Genomic DNA, 21,841 nt, shown 5'->3' with positions numbered 1-21,841 from the left:
GGAATATACCGCTGCCCCTCACAGACCTTAACATTGTGGATAATGGCAGGACAGAAAGGAATGTACCGCTGTCGTTAGAGATCTGCAGCAGAGTCATCATGTCCTAGTTAACTAGTGGAGGGCTACAATATGGCAATATAGTACAGCATAACCTAATGGAAGACTATGTATCTAGATGTTGTGCGTCTGTCTATAGAGATGAATACTCTATGTGAATATCTACATGCTGTACAACACAGAAATATTTCCCCAACAGATACAATAACCTCTTACCCGGGCATGTTTCTGGGAGCGAGACTCCTTGCTGGCCTTCTCCTCTGCCTGTCCCTGCCTGTGTCCCTTGGCCTGGGGGGCTCTGTGGCTGTTTTGGGGGTCAGGGTGGTGCTTCTCTGGCCCCCGAGGGCCCATTCTGAGGGCTGAGACAGAGGAGGAGGACTGAGACCTGGTTTTCTGCAGTCTCAAGCCTCTCACAGCTGGGTGGGTATCAGTTCCACTGCTGCCACTGCACACAGAGCCCAGGGACTCACTGCTCTCCGACTTGGCCAGCCTGAGCAACACAGACACACAGACAGTTAAACACACACAGAGCCCAGGGACTCACTGCTCTCCGACTTGGCCAGCCTGAACAACACAGACACACAGACAGTTAAACACACACAGAGCCCAGGGACTCACTGCTCTCCGACTTGGCCAGCCTGAGCAACACAGACAGTTAAACACACACAGAGCCCAGGGACTCACTGCTCTCCGACTTGGCCAGCCTGAGCAACACAGACACACAGACAGTTAAACACACACAGAGCCCAGGGACTCACTGCTCTCCGACTTGGCCAGCCTGAGCAACACAGACACACAGACAGTTAAACACACACAGAGCCCAGGGACTCACTGCTCTCCGACTTGGCCAGCCTGAACAACACAGACAGTTAAACACACACAGAGCCCAGGGACTCACTGCTCTCCGACTTGGCCAGCCTGAGCAACACAGAGAGTTAAACACACACAGACACGCGCACACACACAGAATACTTTTTTGACAAAGTGGTGTCACTATCTCTGCCAGAAATCTGTTGAATCTACTCTACTAATGACCTCAGCGGTCACCATAATCAATTAAGGTTCAATTCCATTGCAACAGACAACATATTTCATCTCTATGCAATTATATAGCAGCCAAGAGGGCTCCTGAAGACTATCATCTGGAAAGTAATGTAGAGAGGCATCAACCTGTTGCATGCTGACATCATATTACATCATATTACATCATTAAGCCTACTAGGCTACATCACTTGATATTCACTGTGGAAACAACGATTCCAGTTTTATTAGTATACCTGCTGGTCACATCACCTGAGGAATAAAACCATCATTTATATCACCTGAGGAATAAAACCATCATTTATATCACCTGAGGAATAAAACCATCATTTATATCACCTGAGGAATAAAACCATCATTTATATCACCTGAGGAATAAAACCATCATTTATATCTACTGGTCACATCACCTGAGTAATTAAACCATCATTTATATCACCTGAGGAATAAAACCATCATTTATATCTACTGGTCACATCACCTGAGTAATTAAACCATCATTTATATCACCTGAGTAATAAAACTATCATTTATATCACCTGAGGAATAAAACCATCATTTATATCTACTGGTCACATCACCTGAGTAATTAAACCATCATTTATATCACCTGAGTAATAAAACCATCATTTATATCTGCTGGTCACATCACCTGAGTAATTAAACCATCATTTATATCACCTGAGTAATAAAACCATCATTTATATCTACTGGTCACATCACCTGAGTAATTAAACCATCATTTATATCTAATGGTCAAATCACCTGAGTGATTAAACCATCATTTATATCACCTGAGTAATAAAACCATCATTTATATCTACTGGTCACATCACCTGAGTAATTAAACCATCATTTATATCACCTGAGGAATAAAACCATCATTTATATCTACTGGTCACATCACCTGAGTAATTAAACCATCATTTATATCACCTGAGGAATAAAACCATCATTTATATCTACTGGTCACATCACCTGAGTAATAAAACCATCATTTATATCACCTGAGGAATAAAACCATCATTTATATCTACTGGTCACATCACCTGAGTAATTAAACCATCATTTATATCACCTGAGTAATAAAACCATTATTTATATCCATTGGTCACATGACCTGAGTAATTAAACCATCATTTATATCACCTGAGTAATAAAACCATCATTTATATCACCTGGGCAATAAAACCATCATTTATATCTACTGGTCACATCACCTGAGGAATTAAACCATAATTTATATAACTATTAACAGTCCGTAAAGAACAGTAACTACAGAGGGGAACTCTCTCTGTGTGTGTGTGTGTGTGTGTGTGTGTGTGTGTGTGTGTGTGTGTGTGTGTGTGTGTGTGTGTGTGTGTGTGTGTGTGTGTGTGTGTGTGTGTGTGTGTGTGTGTGTGTGTGTGTGTGTGTGTGTGTGTGTGTGTGTGTGTGTGTGTGTGTGTGCGCGAGCGAGAAGTTTTCAAGGGGAAAAACTTCAAACACATCTGAATACCTCAGAACCAGGAAACAGCATTTTCTTTTCTACAACTATCATATCTGTCACCAACACTGATGTTAACTACTGTTAGGTTGAAACCCATTTCAGCTTGATGTTAACTACTGTTAGGTTGAAACCCATTTCACCTTGATGTTAACTACTGTTAGGTTGAAACCCATTTCAGCTTGATGTTAACTACTGTTAGGTTGAAACCCATTTCAGCTTGATGTTAACTACTGTTAGGTTGAAACCCATTTCAGCCTGATGCTAACTACTGTTAGGTTGAAACCCATTTCAGCTTGATGTTAACTACTGTTGGGTTGAAACTCATTTCACCTTGATGTTAACTACTGTTAGGTTGAAACCCATTTCACCTTGATGTGAACTACTGTTAGGTTGAAACCCATTTCACCTTGATGTTAACTACTGTTAGGTTGAAACCCATTTCAGCTTGATGTTAACTACTGTTAGGTTGAAACCCATTTCAGCTTGATGTGAACTACTGTTAGGTTGAAACCCATTTCAGCTTGATGTTAAATACTGTTAGGTTGAAACCCATTTCAGCTTGATGTTAACTACTGTTAGGTTGAAACCCATTTCAGCTTGATGTGAACTACTGTTAGGTTGAAACCCATTTCACCTTGATGTGAACTACTGTTAGGTTGAAACCCATTTCACCTTGATGTGAACTACTGTTAGGTTGAAACCCATTTCAGCTTGATGTGAACTACTGTTAGGTTGAAACCCATTTCAGCTTGATGTTAACTACTGTTAGGTTGAAACCCATTTCAGCTTGATGTGAACTACTGTTAGGTTGAAACCCATTTCAGCTTGATGTTAACTACTGTTAGGTTGAAACCCATTTCAGCTTGATGTGAACTACTGTTAGGTTGAAACCCATTTCAGCTTGATGTTAACTACTGTTAGGTTGAAACCCATTTCAGCTTGATGTTAACTACTGTTAGGTTGAAACCCATTTCAGCTTGATGTGAACTACTGTTAGGTTGAAACCCATTTCAGCTTGATGTTAACTACTGCTGCTCTGAAAGGCTGAGGAGCTGCTTCACCTCCAGATGACATGAGAAATAATGCTGATGTCCTCAGATCTGACAGCGCCTCTCTAGGGACTATAGATGAACATCTATAGATGAACATGACTGAGTGACTGGTGTCAACCCAGAGGGCATGGGAAACAACAACCAAGATAAAACATTGATAAGCCTAGAAAGAAGAAGAGAAACCCTGCTGTTTCTGGTCAAAGAGAACAGAGAAACCCTGCTGTTTCTGGTCAAAGAGAACATAGAAACCCTGCTGTTTCTGGTCAAAGAGAACAGAGAAACCCTGCTGTTTCTAATCAAAGAGAACAGAGAAACCCTGCTGTTTCTAATCAAAGAGAACAGAGAAACCCTGCTGTTTCTGGTCAAAGAGAACAGAGAAACCCTGCTGTTTCTGATCAAAGAGAACAGAGAAACCCTGCTGTTTCTGGTCAAAGATAACAGAGAAACCCTGTTGTTTCTGGTCAAAGAGAACAGAGAAACCCTGCTGTTTCTGATCAAAGAGAACAGAGAAACCCTGCTGTTTCTGGTCAAAGAGAACAGAGAAACCCTGCTGTTTCTGATCAAAGAGAACAGAGAAACCCTGCTGTTTCTAATCAAAGAGAACAGAGAAACCCTGCTGTTTCTGGTCTAAGAGAACAGAGAAACCCTGCTGTTTCTGATCAAAGAGAACAGAGAAACCCTGCTGTTTCTAATCAAAGAGAACAGAGAAACCCTGCTGTTTCTGATCAAAGAGAACAGAGAAACCCTGCTGTTTCTAATCAAAGAGAACAGAGAAACCCTGCTGTTTCTGGTCTAAGAGAACATAGAAACCCTGCTGTTTCTGATCAAAGAGAACAGAGAAACCCTGCTGTTTCTGGTCAAAGAGAACAGAGAAACCCTGCTGTTTCTGATTAAAGAGAACAGAGAAACCCTGCTGTTTCTAATCAAAGGGAACAGATAAATCCTGCTGTTTCTGGTCAAAGAGAACAGAGAAACCCTGCTGTTTCTGGTCAAAGAGAACAGAGAAACCCTGCTGTTTCTGGTCAAAGAGAACAGAGAAACCCTGCTGTTTCTGGTCAAAGAGAACAGAGAAACCCTGCTGTTTCTGATCAAAGAGAACAGAGAAACCCTGTTGTTTCTGATCAAAGAGAACAGATACATTTCCATTAGGGAACGTCTACTTTGTGAAGTGCGTGTGTGCAATAACTAAATTCTCCTTTGCACTCTTTCTAAACAATGTAATTTTTAAAAACATTGTCAAAGGGTAAAGTCAACTAAACATAGTCCACTCTGTTCATAACAGATTCTAGTTTCAGGAACAGAAAACTGTATTGAGATTAAATGTTTCATCGATGAACAAAATTAAACAGAATGTCGGATAAAATCCATCTCGCTCCATCATTCCCCACCGCTGGCCACTGGGCTTCCTCTAATCACCATATTTGGTCGTGAGTGGAAAAGCCAAGCGAATGCTTCTCCTTTATTCATCCTGTGAAATATATGTGTGTAAAATCTGGGATTTGATGAACAAATATACTGAGAATGCAAACATCCCAAAGGTGAAATGTAACGAGGAGATATAGTGGGTGGCCAATACAACCTAGCAGTAGAAGACTATCACATTGTAATCTATTCCCCTACGAAGTTTATTGTTACAAAAACACCTTCTGTTGAATATAGTCTTTGACCTCTAGCATCTGCTATAAACTACAGGATGTATGTACGTAACCTTTGACCTCCAGCACCTGCTATAAACTACAGGATGTATGTACGTAACCTTTGACCTCCAGCACCTGCTCTAAACCACAGGATGTACGTACGTAACCTTTGACCTCCAGCACCTGCTCTAAAACCACAGGATGTACGTACGTAACCTTTGACCTCTAGCACCTGCTCCAAACCACAGGATTTATGTACATAACCTTTGACCTCTAGCACCTGCTCTAAACCACAGGATGTATGTACGTAACCTTTTGACCTCTAGCACCTGCTCTAAACCACTGGGTGTATGTACGTAACCTTTGACCTCCAGCACCTGCTCTAAAATCACAGGATGTACGTACGTAACCTTTGACCTCTAGCACCTGCTCCAAACCACAGGATGTATGTACGTAACCTTTGACCTCTAGCACCTGCTCTAAACCACAGGCTGTACGTAAGTAACCTTTGACCTCCAGCACCTGCTCTAAACCACAGGATGTATGTACGTAACCTTTGACCTCCAGCACCTGCTCTAAAACACAGGATGTATGTACGTAACCTTTGACCTCTAGCACTTGCTCTAAACCACAGGATGTATGTACGTAACCTTTGACCTCCAGCACCTGCTCTAAAACCACAGGATGTACGTACGTAACCTTTGACCTCTAGCACCTGCTCCAAACCACAGGATGTATGTACGTAACCTTTGACCTCTAGCACCTGCTCTAAACCACAGGATGTACGTACGTAACCTTTGACCTCTCGCACCTGCTCTAAACCACAGGATGTATGTACGTAACCTTTGACCTCTCGCACCTGCTCTAAACCACAGGATGTATGTACGTAACCTTTGACCTCTAGCACTTGCTCTAAACCACAGGATGTATGTACGTAACCTTTGACCTCCAGCACCTGCTCTAAACCACAGGCTGTACGTACGGACCCTTCGCCTATATAGAACATGATGCCTCTAGTATGCCATTTAACAGACACTTTTATCCAAAGCGATTTACTGTGCAAACATTTGTTTTATGTGTAGGTGGCTCCGGGAATTAAACCCCCTATCATGGCGTTGCAAGAGCCATGCTCTACCAACTGAGCTCCAGAGGACCATACAAACCTCACTAACCTCTTATGGGGGTGGGTGGCGTCTGTATCCCAGGATCGTCTCTTGATCCTGGGCAGGTCAGAGTTGAGGAGGGCCTCTCCGTCCGGGACACTTCCTGGTTCAGACAGCACGGCCGGCGAGGGGGCGGGGCTTAAGGCGAAGGGGACGGGACAAGGTTCCTTGGAGCAGGTGGTCTGGGTCTCGTAGCGAATCAGACGAGACTGCAGCCGGACGAAGCCCTGGTCCCGGTCCAAGGCCTTGTGGCCCTGCTCATCCAGACAGAACCTGGGTAGGGTCAAGAAATGAGTGATTCAAAACATAGACCAGTCGAAATATATAGCCAATAAGGTAGTAGTTAATCATAGATAAAAACTGAGATCAGGACTAAATTAGCATCAGAACGAGATGGGTCTCTCTCATGAGTCGGCAGAACTTGACCAGAGAGAAGAAGAGCTGACTGTGAGCCAGGACACAGAGACAGAGGGGTCAGACAGTGAGCCAGGACACAGAGACAGAGGGGGTCAGACAGTGAGTCAGGACACAGAGACAGAGGGGTCAGACAGTGAGCCAGGACACAGAGACAGAGGGGTCAGACAGTGAGTCAGGACACAGAGACAGAGGGGTCAGACAGTGAGCCAGGACACAGAGACAGAGGGGTTACACAGTGAGCCAGGACACAGAGACAGAGGGGTCAGACAGTGAGACAGAGGGGGTCAGACAGTGAGCCAGGACACAGAGACAGAGGGGTCACACAGTGAGTCAGGACACAGAGACAGAGGGGGTCAGACAGTGAGCCAGGACACAAGAGACAGAGGGGTCAGACAGTGAGCCAGGACACAGAGACAGAGGGGGTCAGACAGTGAGCCAGGACACAGAGACAGAGGGGTCTGCTGGAGTAGATAAGCTAGGTAGAGGTCATAGCTGAGGTTCACAGGAAAATCAGCAACATTCAAACAACTGTGAAAGAACTGTACTGCTCGTCCAGACAGGACCTGACCAGGGAGAAGAGAGAGCTTAGTGATTCAACACAGAAACAGGACCTGACCAGGGAGAAGAGAGAGCTTAGTGATTCAACACGGAGACAGGTCTGGACCAGGGAGAAGAGAGAGCTTAGTGATTCAACACGGAGACAGGTCTGGACCAGGGAGAAGAGAGAGCTTAGTGATTCAACACAGAAACAGGACCTGACCAGGGAGAAGAGAGAGCTTAGTGATTCAACACAGAAACAGGTCTGGACCAGGGAGAAGAGAGAGCTTAGTGATTCAACACGGAGACAGGTCTGGACCAGGGAGAAGAGAGAGCTTAGTGATTCAACACAGAAACAGGACCTGACCAGGGAGAAGAGAGAGCTTAGTGATTCAACACAGAAACAGGTCTGGACCAGGGAGAAGAGAGAGCTTAGTGATTCAACACGGAGACAGGTCTGGACCAGGGAGAAGAGAGAGCTTAGTGATTCAACACAGAAACAGGTCTGGACCAGGGAGAAGAGAGAGCTTAGTGATTCAACACGGAGACAGGTCTGGACCAGGGAGAAGAGAGAGCTTAGTGATTCAACACAGAGACAGGTCTGGACCAGGGAGAAGAGAGAGCTTAGTGATTCAACACAGAGACAGGTCTGGACCAGGGAGAAGAGAGAGCTTAGTGATTCAACACGGAGACAGGTCTGGACCAGGGAGAAGAGAGAGCTTAGTGATTCAACACAGAGACAGGTCTGGACCAGGGAGAAGAGAGAGCTTAGTGATTCAACACAGAGACAGGTCTGGACCAGGGAGAAGAGAGAGCTTAGTGATACAACACAGAGACAGGTCTGGACCAGGGAGAAGAGAGAGCTTAGTGATTCAACACAGAGACAGGTCTGGACCAGGGAGAAGAGAGAGCTTAGTGATTCAACACAGAGACAGGTCTGGACCAGGGAGAAGAGAGAGCTTAGTGATTCAACACGGAGACAGGTCTGGACCATAGCCAGTCAATAAGCCAGTACTTGGTAGTAGATAAAGTATAAAAGAGCAGGGGGAAGGTTCCAGAAGGAACATCAACATTCATAAGACTGAAAGATCAGGACTAAATTAGCATAAAGCGAGAGAGAGAGAGAGACGAGGCCTCGACTTGTTAAAGTCTCTTAGGTGCCATTTACACGAGTAAAATAAGTCTAGTGAGATCAATCTCTTCAAAATTTGATTTGTAACTTTTCTGTTAACTCCGTGGATGTGGTATGTCCAAAACACATTCCTGCTTCATGTGTTGGTGCAGCTATTAGCATACCGTAAATACCATAGTATACAGACTAACAAAATAAGGATCGCAACTCAAACTACACAGGATGTTCTCATCTAAACCATATTGCACATAGTATTGCACACTTGATTAATGCAATGATTCACACATGTGTGGATATTTTAAAAGCCTTTCACTTTCAAATGTGTCTAACAGAGAAAAAACGCTGTGCTCGTATTAAGGTAATTAAGGTAGTTCTTGCAGGACCGTGTGGAACTCAGATGGGGCATCAACCTCTTAAAGAGAGCTGACTCTAGATCAGTCTCTTTACACTGTACCACTCAGATGGAGTATCAACCTTTAGGAGGTAGTTTGGGAGACATCTCTTAAAGAGAGAGCTGACTCGAGATCAGTCTCTTTACACTGTACCACTCAGATGGCGTATCAACCTTTAGTAGGTAGTTTGGGAGACATCTCTTAAAGAGAGAGCTGACTCGAGATCAGTCTCTTTACACTACAGAAGTATATGTCCTGGAACTAGTTTGTGTGGTCAGGCCCTCAGTACTCTACCCTAAGAGGTGGATAGGTTCGTGTGGTCAGGCCCTCAGTACTCTACCATAAGAGGTGGATAGGTCCATGTGGTCAGGCCCTCAGTACTCTACCATAAGAGGTGGATAGGTCCATGTGGTCAGGCCCTCAGTACTCTACCCTAAGAGGTGGATAGGTCCATGTGGTCAGGCCCTCAGTACTCTACCCTAAGAGGTGGATAGGTCCATGTAGTCAGGCCCTCAGTACTCTACCCTAAGAGGTGGATAGGTCCATGTGGTCAGGCCCTCAGTACTCTACCCTAAGAGGTGGTCAGGCCCTCAGTACTCTACCCTAAGAGGTGGATAGGTCCATGTGGTCAGGCCCTCAGTACTCTACCCTAAGAGGTGGATAGGTCCATGTAGTCAGGCCCTCAGTACTCTACCCTAAGAGGTGGATAGGTCCATGTGGTCAGGCCCTCAGTACTCTACCCTAAGAGGTGGATAGGTACATGTGGTCAGGCCCTCAGTACTCTACCCTAAGAGGTGGATAGGTCCATGTGGTCAGGCCCTCAGTACTCTACCCTAAGAGGTGGTCAGGCCCTCAGTACTCTACCCTAAGAGGTGGTCAGGCCCTCAGTACTCTACTCTAAGAGGTGGATAGGTCCATGTAGTCAGGCCCTCAGTACTCTACCCTAAGAGGTGGATAGGTCCATGTAGTCAGGCCCTCAGTACTCTACCCTAAGAGGTGGATAGGTCCATGTAGTCAGGCCCTCAGTACTCTACCCTAAGAGGTGGATAGGTCCATGTGGTCAGGCCCTCAGTACTCTACCCTAAGAGGTGGATAGGTCCACGTGGTCAGGCCCTCAGTACTCTACTCTAAGAGGTGGATAGGTCCATGTGGTCAGGCCCTCAGTACTCTACCCTAAGAGGTGGATAGGTCCATGTAGTCAGGCCCTCAGTACTCTACCCTAAGAGGTGGATAGGTCCATGTAGTCAGGCCCTCAGTACTCTACCCTAAGAGGTGGATAGGTCCATGTGGTCAGGCCCTCAGTACTCTACCCTAAGAGGTGGATAGGTCCACGTGGTCAGGCCCTCAGTACTCTACTCTAAGAGGTGGATAGGTCCATGTGGTCAGGCCCTCAGTACTCTACCCTAAGAGGTGGATAGGTCCATGTGGTCAGGCCCTCAGTACTCTACCCTAAGAGGTGGTCAGGCCCTCAGTACTCTACCCTAAGAGGTGGATAGGTCCACGTGGTCAGGCCCTCAGTACTCTACCCTAAGAGGTGGATAGGTCCACGTGGTCAGGCCCTCAGTACTCTACCCTAAGAGGTGGATAGGTCCACGTGGTCAGGCCCTCAGTACTCTACCCTAAGAGGTGGATAGGTCCACGTGGTCAGGCCCTCAGTACTCTACTCTAAGAGGTGGATAGGTCCATGTGGTCAGGCCCTCAGTACTCTACCCTAAGAGGTGGATAGGTCCATGTGGTCAGGCCCTCAGTACTCTACCCTAAGAGGTGGTCAGGCCCTCAGTACTCTACCCTAAGAGGTGGATAGGTCCACGTGGTCAGGCCCTCAGTACTCTACCCTAAGAGGTGGATAGGTCCATGTGGTCAGGCCCTCAGTACTCTACCCTAAGAGGTGGATAGGTTCATGTAGTCAGGCCCTCAGTACTCTACCCTAAGAGGTGGATAGGTCCACGTGGTCAGGCCCTCAGTACTCTACCCTAAGAGGTGGATAGGTCCACGTGGTCAGGCCCTCAGTACTCTACTCTAAGAGGTGGATAGGTCCATGTGGTCAGGCCCTCAGTACTCTACCCTAAGAGGTGGATAGGTCCATGTAGTCAGGCCCTCAGTACTCTACCCTAAGAGGTGGATAGGTCCATGTAGTCAGGCCCTCAGTACTCTACCCTAAGAGGTGGATAGGTCCATGTGGTCAGGCCCTCAGTACTCTACCCTAAGAGGTGGATAGGTCCACGTGGTCAGGCCCTCAGTACTCTACTCTAAGAGGTGGATAGGTCCATGTGGTCAGGCCCTCAGTACTCTACCCTAAGAGGTGGATAGGTCCATGTGGTCAGGCCCTCAGTACTCTACCCTAAGAGGTGGTCAGGCCCTCAGTACTCTACCCTAAGAGGTGGATAGGTCCACGTGGTCAGGCCCTCAGTACTCTACCCTAAGAGGTGGATAGGTCCACGTGGTCAGGCCCTCAGTACTCTACCCTAAGAGGTGGATAGGTCCACGTGGTCAGGCCCTCAGTACTCTACCCTAAGAGGTGGATAGGTCCACGTGGTCAGGCCCTCAGTACTCTACTCTAAGAGGTGGATAGGTCCATGTGGTCAGGCCCTCAGTACTCTACCCTAAGAGGTGGATAGGTCCATGTGGTCAGGCCCTCAGTACTCTACCCTAAGAGGTGGTCAGGCCCTCAGTACTCTACCCTAAGAGGTGGATAGGTCCACGTGGTCAGGCCCTCAGTACTCTACCCTAAGAGGTGGATAGGTCCATGTGGTCAGGCCCTCAGTACTCTACCCTAAGAGGTGGATAGGTTCATGTAGTCAGGCCCTCAGTACTCTACCCTAAGAGGTGGATAGGTCCACGTGGTCAGGCCCTCAGTACTCTACACTAAGAGGTGGATAGGTCCATGTGGTCAGGCCCTCAGTACTCTACCCTAAGAGGTGGTCAGGCCCTCAGTACTCTACCCTAAGAGGTGGATAGGTCCATGTGGTCAGGCCCTCAGTACTCTACCCTAAGAGGTGGATAGGTCCATGTAGTCAGGCCCTCAGTACTCTACCATAAGAGGTGGTCAGGCCCTCAGTACTCTACCCTAAGAGGTGGTCAGGCCCTCAGTACTCTACCCTAAGAGGTGGATAGGTCCATGTGGTCAGGCCCTCAGTACTCTACCCTAAGAGGTGGTCAGGCCCTCAGTACTCTACCCTAAGAGGTGGTCAGGCCCTCAGTACTCTACCCTAAGAGGTGGATAGGTCCATGTGGTCAGGCCCTCAGTACTCTACCCTAAGAGGTGGTCAGGCCCTCAGTACTCTACCCTAAGAGGTGGTCAGGCCCTCAGTACTCTACCCTAAGAGGTGGATAGGTCCATGTGGTCAGGCCCTCAGTACTCTACACTAAGAGGTGGATAGGTCCATGTGGTCAGGCCCTCAGTACTCTACCCTAAGAGGTGGTCAGGCCCTCAGTACTCTACCCTAAGAGGTGGATAGGTCCATGTGGTCAGGCCCTCAGTACTCTACCTTAAGAGGTGGTCAGGCCCTCAGTACTCTACCCTAAGAGGTGGTCAGGCCCTCAGTACTCTACCCTAAGAGGTGGATAGGTCCATGTGGTCAGGCCCTCAGTACTCTACCCTAAGAGGTGGTCAGGCCCTCAGTACTCTACCCTAAGAGGTGGTCAGGCCCTCAGAACTCTACCCTAAGAGGTGGTCAGGCCCTCAGTACTCTACCCTAAGAGGTGGATAGGTCCATGTGGTCAGGCCCTCAGTACTCTACCCTAAGAGGTGGTCAGGCCCTCAGTACTCTACCCTAAGAGGTGGTCAGGCCCTCAGTACTCTACCCTAAGAGGTGGTCAGGCCCTCAGTACTCTACCCTAAGAGGTGGTCAGGCCCTCAGTACTCTACCCTAAGAGGTGGTCAGGCCCTCAGTACTCTACCCTAAGAGGTGGTCAGGCCCTCAGTACTCTACCCTAAGAGGTGGTCAGGCCCTCAGTACTCTACCCTAAGAGGTGGATAGGTCCATGTGGTCAGGCCCTCAGTACTCTACCATAAGAGGTGGATAGGTCCATGTGGTCAGGCCCTCAGTACTCTACCATAAGAGGTGGATAGGTCCATGTGGTCAGGCCCTCAGTACTCTACCCTAAGAGGTGGATAGGTCCATGTGGTCAGGCCCTCAGTACTCTACCATAAGAGGTGGATAGGTCCATGTGGTCAGGCCCTCAGTACTCTACCATAAGAGGTGGATAGGTCCATGTGGTCAGGCCCTCAGTACTCTACCCTAAGAGGTGGATAGGTCCATGTGGTCAGGCCCTCAGTACTCTACCCTAAGAGGTGGATAGGTCCATGTGGTCAGGCCCTCAGTACTCTACCCTAAGAGGTGGTCAGGCCCTCAGTACTCTACCCTAAGAGGTGGATAGGTCCATGTGGTCAGGCCCTCAGTACTCTACCCTAAGAGGTGGTCAGGCCCTCAGTACTCTACCCTAAGAGGTGGATAGGTCCATGTGGTCAGGCCCTCAGTACTCTACCCTAAGAGGTGGTCAGGCCCTCAGTACTCTACCCTAAGAGGTGGTCAGGCCCTCAGTACTCTACCCTAAGAGGTGGATAGGTCCATGTAGTCAGGCCCTCAGTACTCTACTCTAAGAGGTGGATAGGTCCATGTGGTCAGGCCCTCAGTACTCTACCCTAAGAGGTGGTCAGGCCCTCAGTACTCTACCCTAAGAGGTGGATAGGTCCATGTGGTCAGGCCCTCAGTACTCTACCCTAAGAGGTGGTCAGGCCCTCAGTAATCTACCCTAAGAGGTGGATAGGTCCATGTGGTCAGGCCCTCAGTACTCTACCCTAAGAGGTGGATAGGTCCATGTGGTCAGGCCCTCAGTACTCTACTCTAAGAGGTGGATAGGTCCATGTGGTCAGGCCCTCAGTACTCTACCCTAAGAGGTGGATAGGTCCATGTGGTCAGGCCCTCAGTACTCTACCCTAAGAGGTGGATAGGTCCATGTAGTCAGGCCCTCAGTACTCTACCCTAAGAGGTGGTCAGGCCCTCAGTACTCTACCCTAAGAGGTGGTCAGGCCCTCAGTACTCTACCCTAAGAGGTGGATAGGTCCATGTGGTCAGGCCCTCAGTACTCTACTCTAAGAGGTGGATAGGTCCATGTGGTCAGGCCCTCAGTACTCTACTCTAAGAGGTGGTCAGGCCCTCAGTACTCTACCCTAAGAGGTGGATAGGTCCATGTAGTCAGGCCCTCAGTACTCTACCCTAAGAGGTGAATAGGTCCATGTGGTCAGGCCCTCAGTACTCTACTCTAAGAGGTGGATAGGTCCATGTGGTCAGGCCCTCAGTACTCTACCCTAAGAGGTGGTCAGGCCCTCAGTACTCTACCCTAAGAGGTGGATAGGTCCATGTAGTCAGGCCCTCAGTACTCTACCCTAAGAGGTGGTCAGGCCCTCAGTACTCTACCCTAAGAGGTGGATAGGTCCATGTGGTCAGGCCCTCAGTACTCTACCCTAAGAGGTGGTCAGGCCCTCAGTACTCTACCATAAGAGGTGGATAGGTCCATGTGGTCAGGCCCTCAGTACTCTACTCTAAGAGGTGGATAGGTCCGTGTGGTCAGGCCCTCAGTACTCTACACTAAGAGGTGGTCAGGCCCTCAGTACTCTACCCTAAGAGGTGGATAGGTCCGTGTGGTCAGGCCCTCAGTACTCTACACTAAGAGGTGGATAGGTCCATGTGGTCAGGCCCTCAGTACTCTACCCTAAGAGGTGGATAGGTCCATGTAGTCAGGCCCTCAGTACTCTACCCTAAGAGGTGGTCAGGCCCTCAGTACTCTACCCTAAGAGGTGGATAGGTCCATGTGGTCAGGCCCTCAGTACTCTACCCTAAGAGGTGGATAGGTCCATGTGGTCAGGCCCTCAGTACTCTACCCTAAGAGGTGGATAGGTCCATGTGGTCAGGCCCTCAGTACTCTACCCTAAGAGGTGGATAGGTCCATGTGGTCAGGCCCTCAGTACTCTACCCTAAGAGGTGGATAGGTTCATGTAGTCAGGCCCTCAGTACTCTACCCTAAGAGGTGGTCAGGCCCTCAGTACTCTACCCTAAGAGGTGGTCAGGCCCTCAGTACTCTACCCTAAGAGGTGGATAGGTCCATGTGGTCAGGCCCTCAGTACTCTACTCTAAGAGGTGGATAGGTCCATGTGGTCAGGCCCTCAGTACTCTACTCTAAGAGGTGGATAGGTCCATGTGGTCAGGCCCTCAGTACTCTACTCTAAGATGTGGTCAGGCCCTCAGTACTCTACCCTAAGAGGTGGATAGGTCCATGTAGTCAGGCCCTCAGTACTCTACCCTAAGAGGTGAATAGGTCCATGTGGTCAGGCCCTCAGTACTCTACTCTAAGAGGTGGATAGGTCCATGTGGTCAGGCCCTCAGTACTCTACCCTAAGAGGTGGATAGGTCCATGTAGTCAGGCCCTCAGTACTCTACCCTAAGAGGTGGTCAGGCCCTCAGTACTCTACCCTAAGAGGTGGTCAGGCCCTCAGTACTCTACCCTAAGAGGTGGTCAGGCCCTCAGTACTCTACCCTAAGAGGTGGATAGGTCCATGTAGTCAGGCCCTCAGTACTCTACCCTAAGAGGTGGTCAGGCCCTCAGTACTCTACCCTAAGAGGTGGATAGGTCCATGTGGTCAGGCCCTCAGTACTCTACCCTAAGAGGTGGTCAGGCCCTCAGTACTCTACCATAAGAGGTGGATAGGTCCATGTGGTCAGGCCCTCAGTACTCTACTCTAAGAGGTGGATAGGTCCATGTAGTCAGGCCCTCAGTACTCTACACTAAGAGGTGGTCAGGCCCTCAGTACTCTACCATAAGAGGTGGATAGGTCCATGTGGTCAGGCCCTCAGTACTCTACCATAAGAGGTGGATAGGTCCGTGTGGTCAGGCCCTCAGTACTCTACACTAAGAGGTGGTCAGGCCCTCAGTACTCTACCCTAAGAGGTGGATAGGTCCGTGTGGTCAGGCCCTCAGTACTCTACACTAAGAGGTGGATAGGTCCATGTGGTCAGGCCCTCAGTACTCTACCCTAAGAGGTGGATAGGTCCATGTGGTCAGGCCCTCAGTACTCTACCCTAAGAGGTGGATAGGTCCATGTGGTCAGGCCCTCAGTACTCTACGCTAAGAGGTGGATAGGTCCATGTGGTCAGGCCCTCAGTACTCTACTCTAAGAGGTGGATAGGTCCATGTGGTCAGGCCCTCAGTACTCTACCCTAAGAGGTGGATAGGTCCATGTAGTCAGGCCCTCAGTACTCTACCCTAAGAGGTGGATAGGTCCATGTGGTCAGGCCCTCAGTACTCTACCCTAAGAGGTGGATAGGTCCATGTGGTCAGGCCCTCAGTACTCTACCCTAAGAGGTGGTCAGGCCCTCAGTACTCTACCCTAAGAGGTGGTCAGGCCCTCAGTACTCTACCCTAAGAGGTGGATAGGTCCATGTTGTCAGGCCCTCAGTACTCTACTCTAAGAGGTGGATAGGTCCATGTGGTCAGGCCCTCAGTACTCTACTCTAAGAGGTGGATAGGTCCATGTGGTCAGGCCCTCAGTACTCTACTCTAAGAGGTGGTCAGGCCCTCAGTACTCTACCCTAAGAGGTGGATAGGTCCATGTAGTCAGGCCCTCAGTACTCTACCCTAAGTGGTGAATAGGTCCATGTGGTCAGGCCCTCAGTACTCTACCCTAAGAGGTGGATAGGTCCATGTGGTCAGGCCCTCAGTACTCTACCCTAAGAGGTGGATAGGTCCATGTGGTCAGGCCCTCAGTACTCTACCCTAAGAGGTGGATAGGTCCATGTAGTCAGGCCCTCAGTACTCTACCCTAAGAGGTGGTCAGGCCCTCAGTACTCTACCCTAAGAGGTGGATAGGTCCATGTAGTCAGGCCCTCAGTACTCTACCCTAAGAGGTGGTCAGGCCCTCAGTACTCTACCCTAAGAGGTGGATAGGTCCATGTGGTCAGGCCCTCAGTACTCTACCCTAAGAGGTGGTCAGGCCCTCAGTACTCTACCATAAGAGGTGGATAGGTCCATGTGGTCAGGCCCTCAGTACTCTACTCTAAGAGGTGGATAGGTCCGTGTGGTCAGGCCCTCAGTACTCTACACTAAGAGGTGGTCAGGCCCTCAGTACTCTACCCTAAGAGGTGGATAGGTCCGTGTGGTCAGGCCCTCAGTACTCTACACTAAGAGGTGGATAGGTCCATGTGGTCAGGCCCTCAGTACTCTACCCTAAGAGGTGGATAGGTCCATGTAGTCAGGCCCTCAGTACTCTACCCTAAGAGGTGGTCAGGCCCTCAGTACTCTACCCTAAGAGGTGGATAGGTCCATGTGGTCAGGCCCTCAGTACTCTACCCTAAGAGGTGGATAGGTCCATGTGGTCAGGCCCTCAGTACTCTACCCTAAGAGGTGGATAGGTCCATGTGGTCAGGCCCTCAGTACTCTACCCTAAGAGGTGGATAGGTTCATGTAGTCAGGCCCTCAGTACTCTACCCTAAGAGGTGGTCAGGCCCTCAGTACTCTACCCTAAGAGGTGGTCAGGCCCTCAGTACTCTACCCTAAGAGGTGGTCAGGCCCTCAGTACTCTACCCTAAGAGGTGGATAGGTCCATGTGGTCAGGCCCTCAGTACTCTACGCTAAGAGGTGGATAGGTCCATGTGGTCAGGCCCTCAGTACTCTACTCTAAGAGGTGGATAGGTCCATGTGGTCAGGCCCTCAGTACTCTACTCTAAGAGGTGGATAGGTCCATGTGGTCAGGCCCTCAGTACTCTACTCTAAGAGGTGGATAGGTCCATGTGGTCAGGCCCTCAGTACTCTACTCTAAGAGGTGGATAGGTCCATGTGGTCAGGCCCTCTGTACTCTACTCTAAGAGGTGGATAGGTCCATGTGGTCAGGCCCTCAGTACTCTACCCTAAGAGGTGGATAGGTCCATGTAGTCAGGCCCTCAGTACTCTACCCTAAGAGGTGGTCAGGCCCTCAGTACTCTACCCTAAGAGGTGGTCAGGCCCTCAGTACTCTACCCTAAGAGGTGGTCAGGCCCTCAGTACTCTACCCTAAGAGGTGGATAGGTCCATGTAGTCAGGCCCTCAGTACTCTACCCTAAGAGGTGGTCAGGCCCTCAGTACTCTACCCTAAGAGGTGGATAGGTCCATGTGGTCAGGCCCTCAGTACTCTACCCTAAGAGGTGGTCAGGCCCTCAGTACTCTACCATAAGAGGTGGATAGGTCCATGTGGTCAGGCCCTCAGTACTCTACTCTAAGAGGTGGATAGGTCCATGTAGTCAGGCCCTCAGTACTCTACACTAAGAGGTGGTCAGGCCCTCAGTACTCTACCATAAGAGGTGGATAGGTCCATGTGGTCAGGCCCTCAGTACTCTACCATAAGAGGTGGATAGGTCCGTGTGGTCAGGCCCTCAGTACTCTACACTAAGAGGTGGTCAGGCCCTCAGTACTCTACCCTAAGAGGTGGATAGGTCCGTGTGGTCAGGCCCTCAGTACTCTACACTAAGAGGTGGATAGGTCCATGTGGTCAGGCCCTCAGTACTCTACCCTAAGAGGTGGATAGGTCCATGTGGTCAGGCCCTCAGTACTCTACCCTAAGAGGTGGATAGGTCCATGTAGTCAGGCCCTCAGTACTCTACCCTAAGAGGTGGATAGGTCCATGTAGTCAGGCCCTCAGTACTCTACCCTAAGAGGTGGATAGGTCCATGTGGTCAGGCCCTCAGTACTCTACCCTAAGAGGTGGATAGGTCCATGTGGTCAGGCCCTCAGTACTCTACCCTAAGAGGTGGATAGGTCCATGTGGTCAGGCCCTCAGTACTCTACCCTAAGAGGTGGATAGGTCCATGTGGTCAGGCCCTCAGTACTCTACCCTAAGAGGTGGTCAGGCCCTCAGTACTCTACCCTAAGAGGTGGTCAGGCCCTCAGTACTCTACCCTAAGAGGTGGATAGGTTCATGTGGTCAGGCCCTCAGTACTCTACCATAAGAGGTGGATAGGTCCATGTAGTCAGGCCCTCAGTACTCTACCCTAAGAGGTGGATAGGTCCATGTGGTCAGGCCCTCAGTACTCTACCCTAAGAGGTGGATAGGTCCATGTGGTCAGGCCCTCAGTACTCTACTCTAAGAGGTGGATAGGTCCATGTGGTCAGGCCCTCAGTACTCTACTCTAAGAGGTGGATAGGTCCATGTGGTCAGGCCCTCAGTACTCTACTCTAAGAGGTGGATAGGTCCATGTGGTCAGGCCCTCTGTACTCTACTCTAAGAGGTGGATAGGTCCATGTGGTCAGGCCCTCAGTACTCTACCCTAAGAGGTGGATAGGTCCATGTAGTCAGGCCCTCAGTACTCTACCCTAAGAGGTGGTCAGGCCCTCAGTACTCTACCCTAAGAGGTGGTCAGGCCCTCAGTACTCTACCCTAAGAGGTGGTCAGGCCCTCAGTACTCTACCCTAAGAGGTGGATAGGTCCATGTAGTCAGGCCCTCAGTACTCTACCCTAAGAGGTGGTCAGGCCCTCAGTACTCTACCCTAAGAGGTGGATAGGTCCATGTGGTCAGGCCCTCAGTACTCTACCCTAAGAGGTGGTCAGGCCCTCAGTACTCTACCATAAGAGGTGGATAGGTCCATGTGGTCAGGCCCTCAGTACTCTACTCTAAGAGGTGGATAGGTCCATGTAGTCAGGCCCTCAGTACTCTACACTAAGAGGTGGTCAGGCCCTCAGTACTCTACCATAAGAGGTGGATAGGTCCATGTGGTCAGGCCCTCAGTACTCTACCATAAGAGGTGGATAGGTCCGTGTGGTCAGGCCCTCAGTACTCTACACTAAGAGGTGGTCAGGCCCTCAGTACTCTACCCTAAGAGGTGGATAGGTCCGTGTGGTCAGGCCCTCAGTACTCTACACTAAGAGGTGGATAGGTCCATGTGGTCAGGCCCTCAGTACTCTACCCTAAGAGGTGGATAGGTCCATGTAGTCAGGCCCTCAGTACTCTACCCTAAGAGGTGGATAGGTCCATGTGGTCAGGCCCTCAGTACTCTACCCTAAGAGGTGGATAGGTCCATGTGGTCAGGCCCTCAGTACTCTACCCTAAGAGGTGGATAGGTCCATGTAGTCAGGCCCTCAGTACTCTACTCTAAGAGGTGGTCAGGCCCTCAGTACTCTACCCTAAGAGGTGGATAGGTTCATGTGGTCAGGCCCTCAGTACTCTACCCTAAGAGGTGGATAGGTCCACGTGGTCAGGCCCTCAGTACTCTACCCTAAGAGGTGGTCAGGCCCTCAGTACTCTACACTAAGAGGTGGATAGGTTCGTGTGGTCAGGCCCTCAGTACTCTACCCTAAGAGGTGGATAGGTTCATGTGGTCAGGCCCTCAGTACTCTACCCTAAGAGGTGGATAGGTCCATGTAGTCAGGCCCTCAGTACTCTACTCTAAGAGGTGGATAGGTTCATGTGGTCAGGCCCTCAGTACTCTACCCTAAGAGGTGGATAGGTCCATGTGGTCAGGCCCTCAGTACTCTACCCTAAGAGGTGGATAGGTCCATGTGGTCAGGCCCTCAGTACTCTACACTAAGAGGTGGATAGGTTCGTGTGGTCAGGCCCTCAGTACTCTACCCTAAGAGGTGGATAGGTCCATGTGGTCAGGCCCTCAGTACTCTACCCTAAGAGGTGGATAGGTTCGTGTGTCGATTAGGGTGGTTAGAGTGTTGGGACAGTAACCGAAAGGTTGCTAGATCGAATCCCCGAGCTGACAAGGTAAAAAGCTGTCGTTCTGCTTCTGAACAAGGTAGTTAATCCACTGTTCCCTGGTAGGCCGTCATTGTAAATGAGAATGTGTTCTTAACTGACTTGCCTAGTTAAATAAACGTTAAATTAAAAAATAAAGATTAACCTATATTCCACGGTAGTGGTAGTATCCTGTATGTATGAAGACACCTACTCTAGTCCATGGTAGTGTCCTGTATGTATAAAGACACCTACTCTAGTCCATGGTAGTGTCCTGTATGTATAAAGACACCTACTCTAGTCCATGGTAGTGTCCTGTATGTATGAAGACACCTACTCTAGTCCATGGTAGTGTCCTGTATGTATAAAGACACCTACTCTAGTCCATGGTAGTGTCCTGTATGTATAAAGACACCTACTCTAGTCCATGGTAGTGTCCTGTATGTATAAAGACACCTACTCTAGTCCATGGTAGTGTCCTGTATGTATAAAGACACCTACTCTAGTCCATGGTAGTGTCCTGTATGTATAAAGACACCTACTCTAGTCCATGGTAGTGTCCTGTATGAATAAAGACACCTACTCTAGTCCATGGTAGTGTCCTGTATGTATAAAGACACCTACTCTAGTCCATGGTAGTGTCCTGTATGTATAAAGACACCTACTCTAGTCCATGGTAGTGTCCTGTATGAATAAAGACACCTACTCTAGTCCATGGTAGTGTCCTGTATGTATAAAGACACCTACTCTAGTCCATGGTAGTGTCCTGTATGTATAAAGACACCTACTCTAGTCCATGGTAGTGTCCTGTATGAATAAAGACACCTACTCTAGTCCATGGTAGTGTCCTGTATGTATAAAGACACCTACTCTAGTCCATGGTAGTGTCCTGTATGAATAAAGACACCTACTCTAGTCCATGGTAGTGTCCTGTATGTATAAAGACACCTACTCTAGTCCATGGTAGTGTCCTGTATGAATAAAGACACCTACTCTAGTCCATGGTAGAGTCCTGTATGTATAAAGACACCTACTCTAGTCCATGGTAGTGTCCTGTATGTATAAAGACACCTACTCTAGTCCATGGTAGTGTCCTGTATGTATAAAGACACCTACTCTAGTCCATGGTAGTGTCCTGTATGTATAAAGACACCTACTCTAGTCCATGGTAGTGTCCTGTATGAATAAAGACACCTACTCTAGTCCATGGTAGGTTCCT

The 21,841-nt window shown here is 49.0% G+C and overlaps 1 protein-coding gene across 1 annotated transcript in view; it reads right to left on the bottom strand.

Annotated features, from left to right (window-relative positions):
* LOC135538189 (mdm2-binding protein-like) overlaps positions 1-21,841 on the bottom strand; it is a 75,846-nt gene that overhangs the window by 6,882 nt on the left and 47,123 nt on the right. Inside the window, exons 18-19 of the mRNA XM_064964155.1 lie at positions 6,449-6,712; positions 274-547 (exon numbers count right to left, since the gene is read on the bottom strand). Of these exons, the coding sequence (XP_064820227.1) occupies positions 274-547; positions 6,449-6,712 (538 nt within the window). The remainder of the gene's footprint in view (positions 1-273; positions 548-6,448; positions 6,713-21,841) is intronic.

This window comes from Oncorhynchus masou, unplaced genomic scaffold (genome assembly GCF_036934945.1).
Source record: "Oncorhynchus masou masou isolate Uvic2021 unplaced genomic scaffold, UVic_Omas_1.1 unplaced_scaffold_929, whole genome shotgun sequence".
Taxonomy (NCBI): domain Eukaryota; kingdom Metazoa; phylum Chordata; class Actinopteri; order Salmoniformes; family Salmonidae; genus Oncorhynchus; species Oncorhynchus masou.
This window is presented reverse-complemented; position numbering and strand designations above follow the sequence as displayed.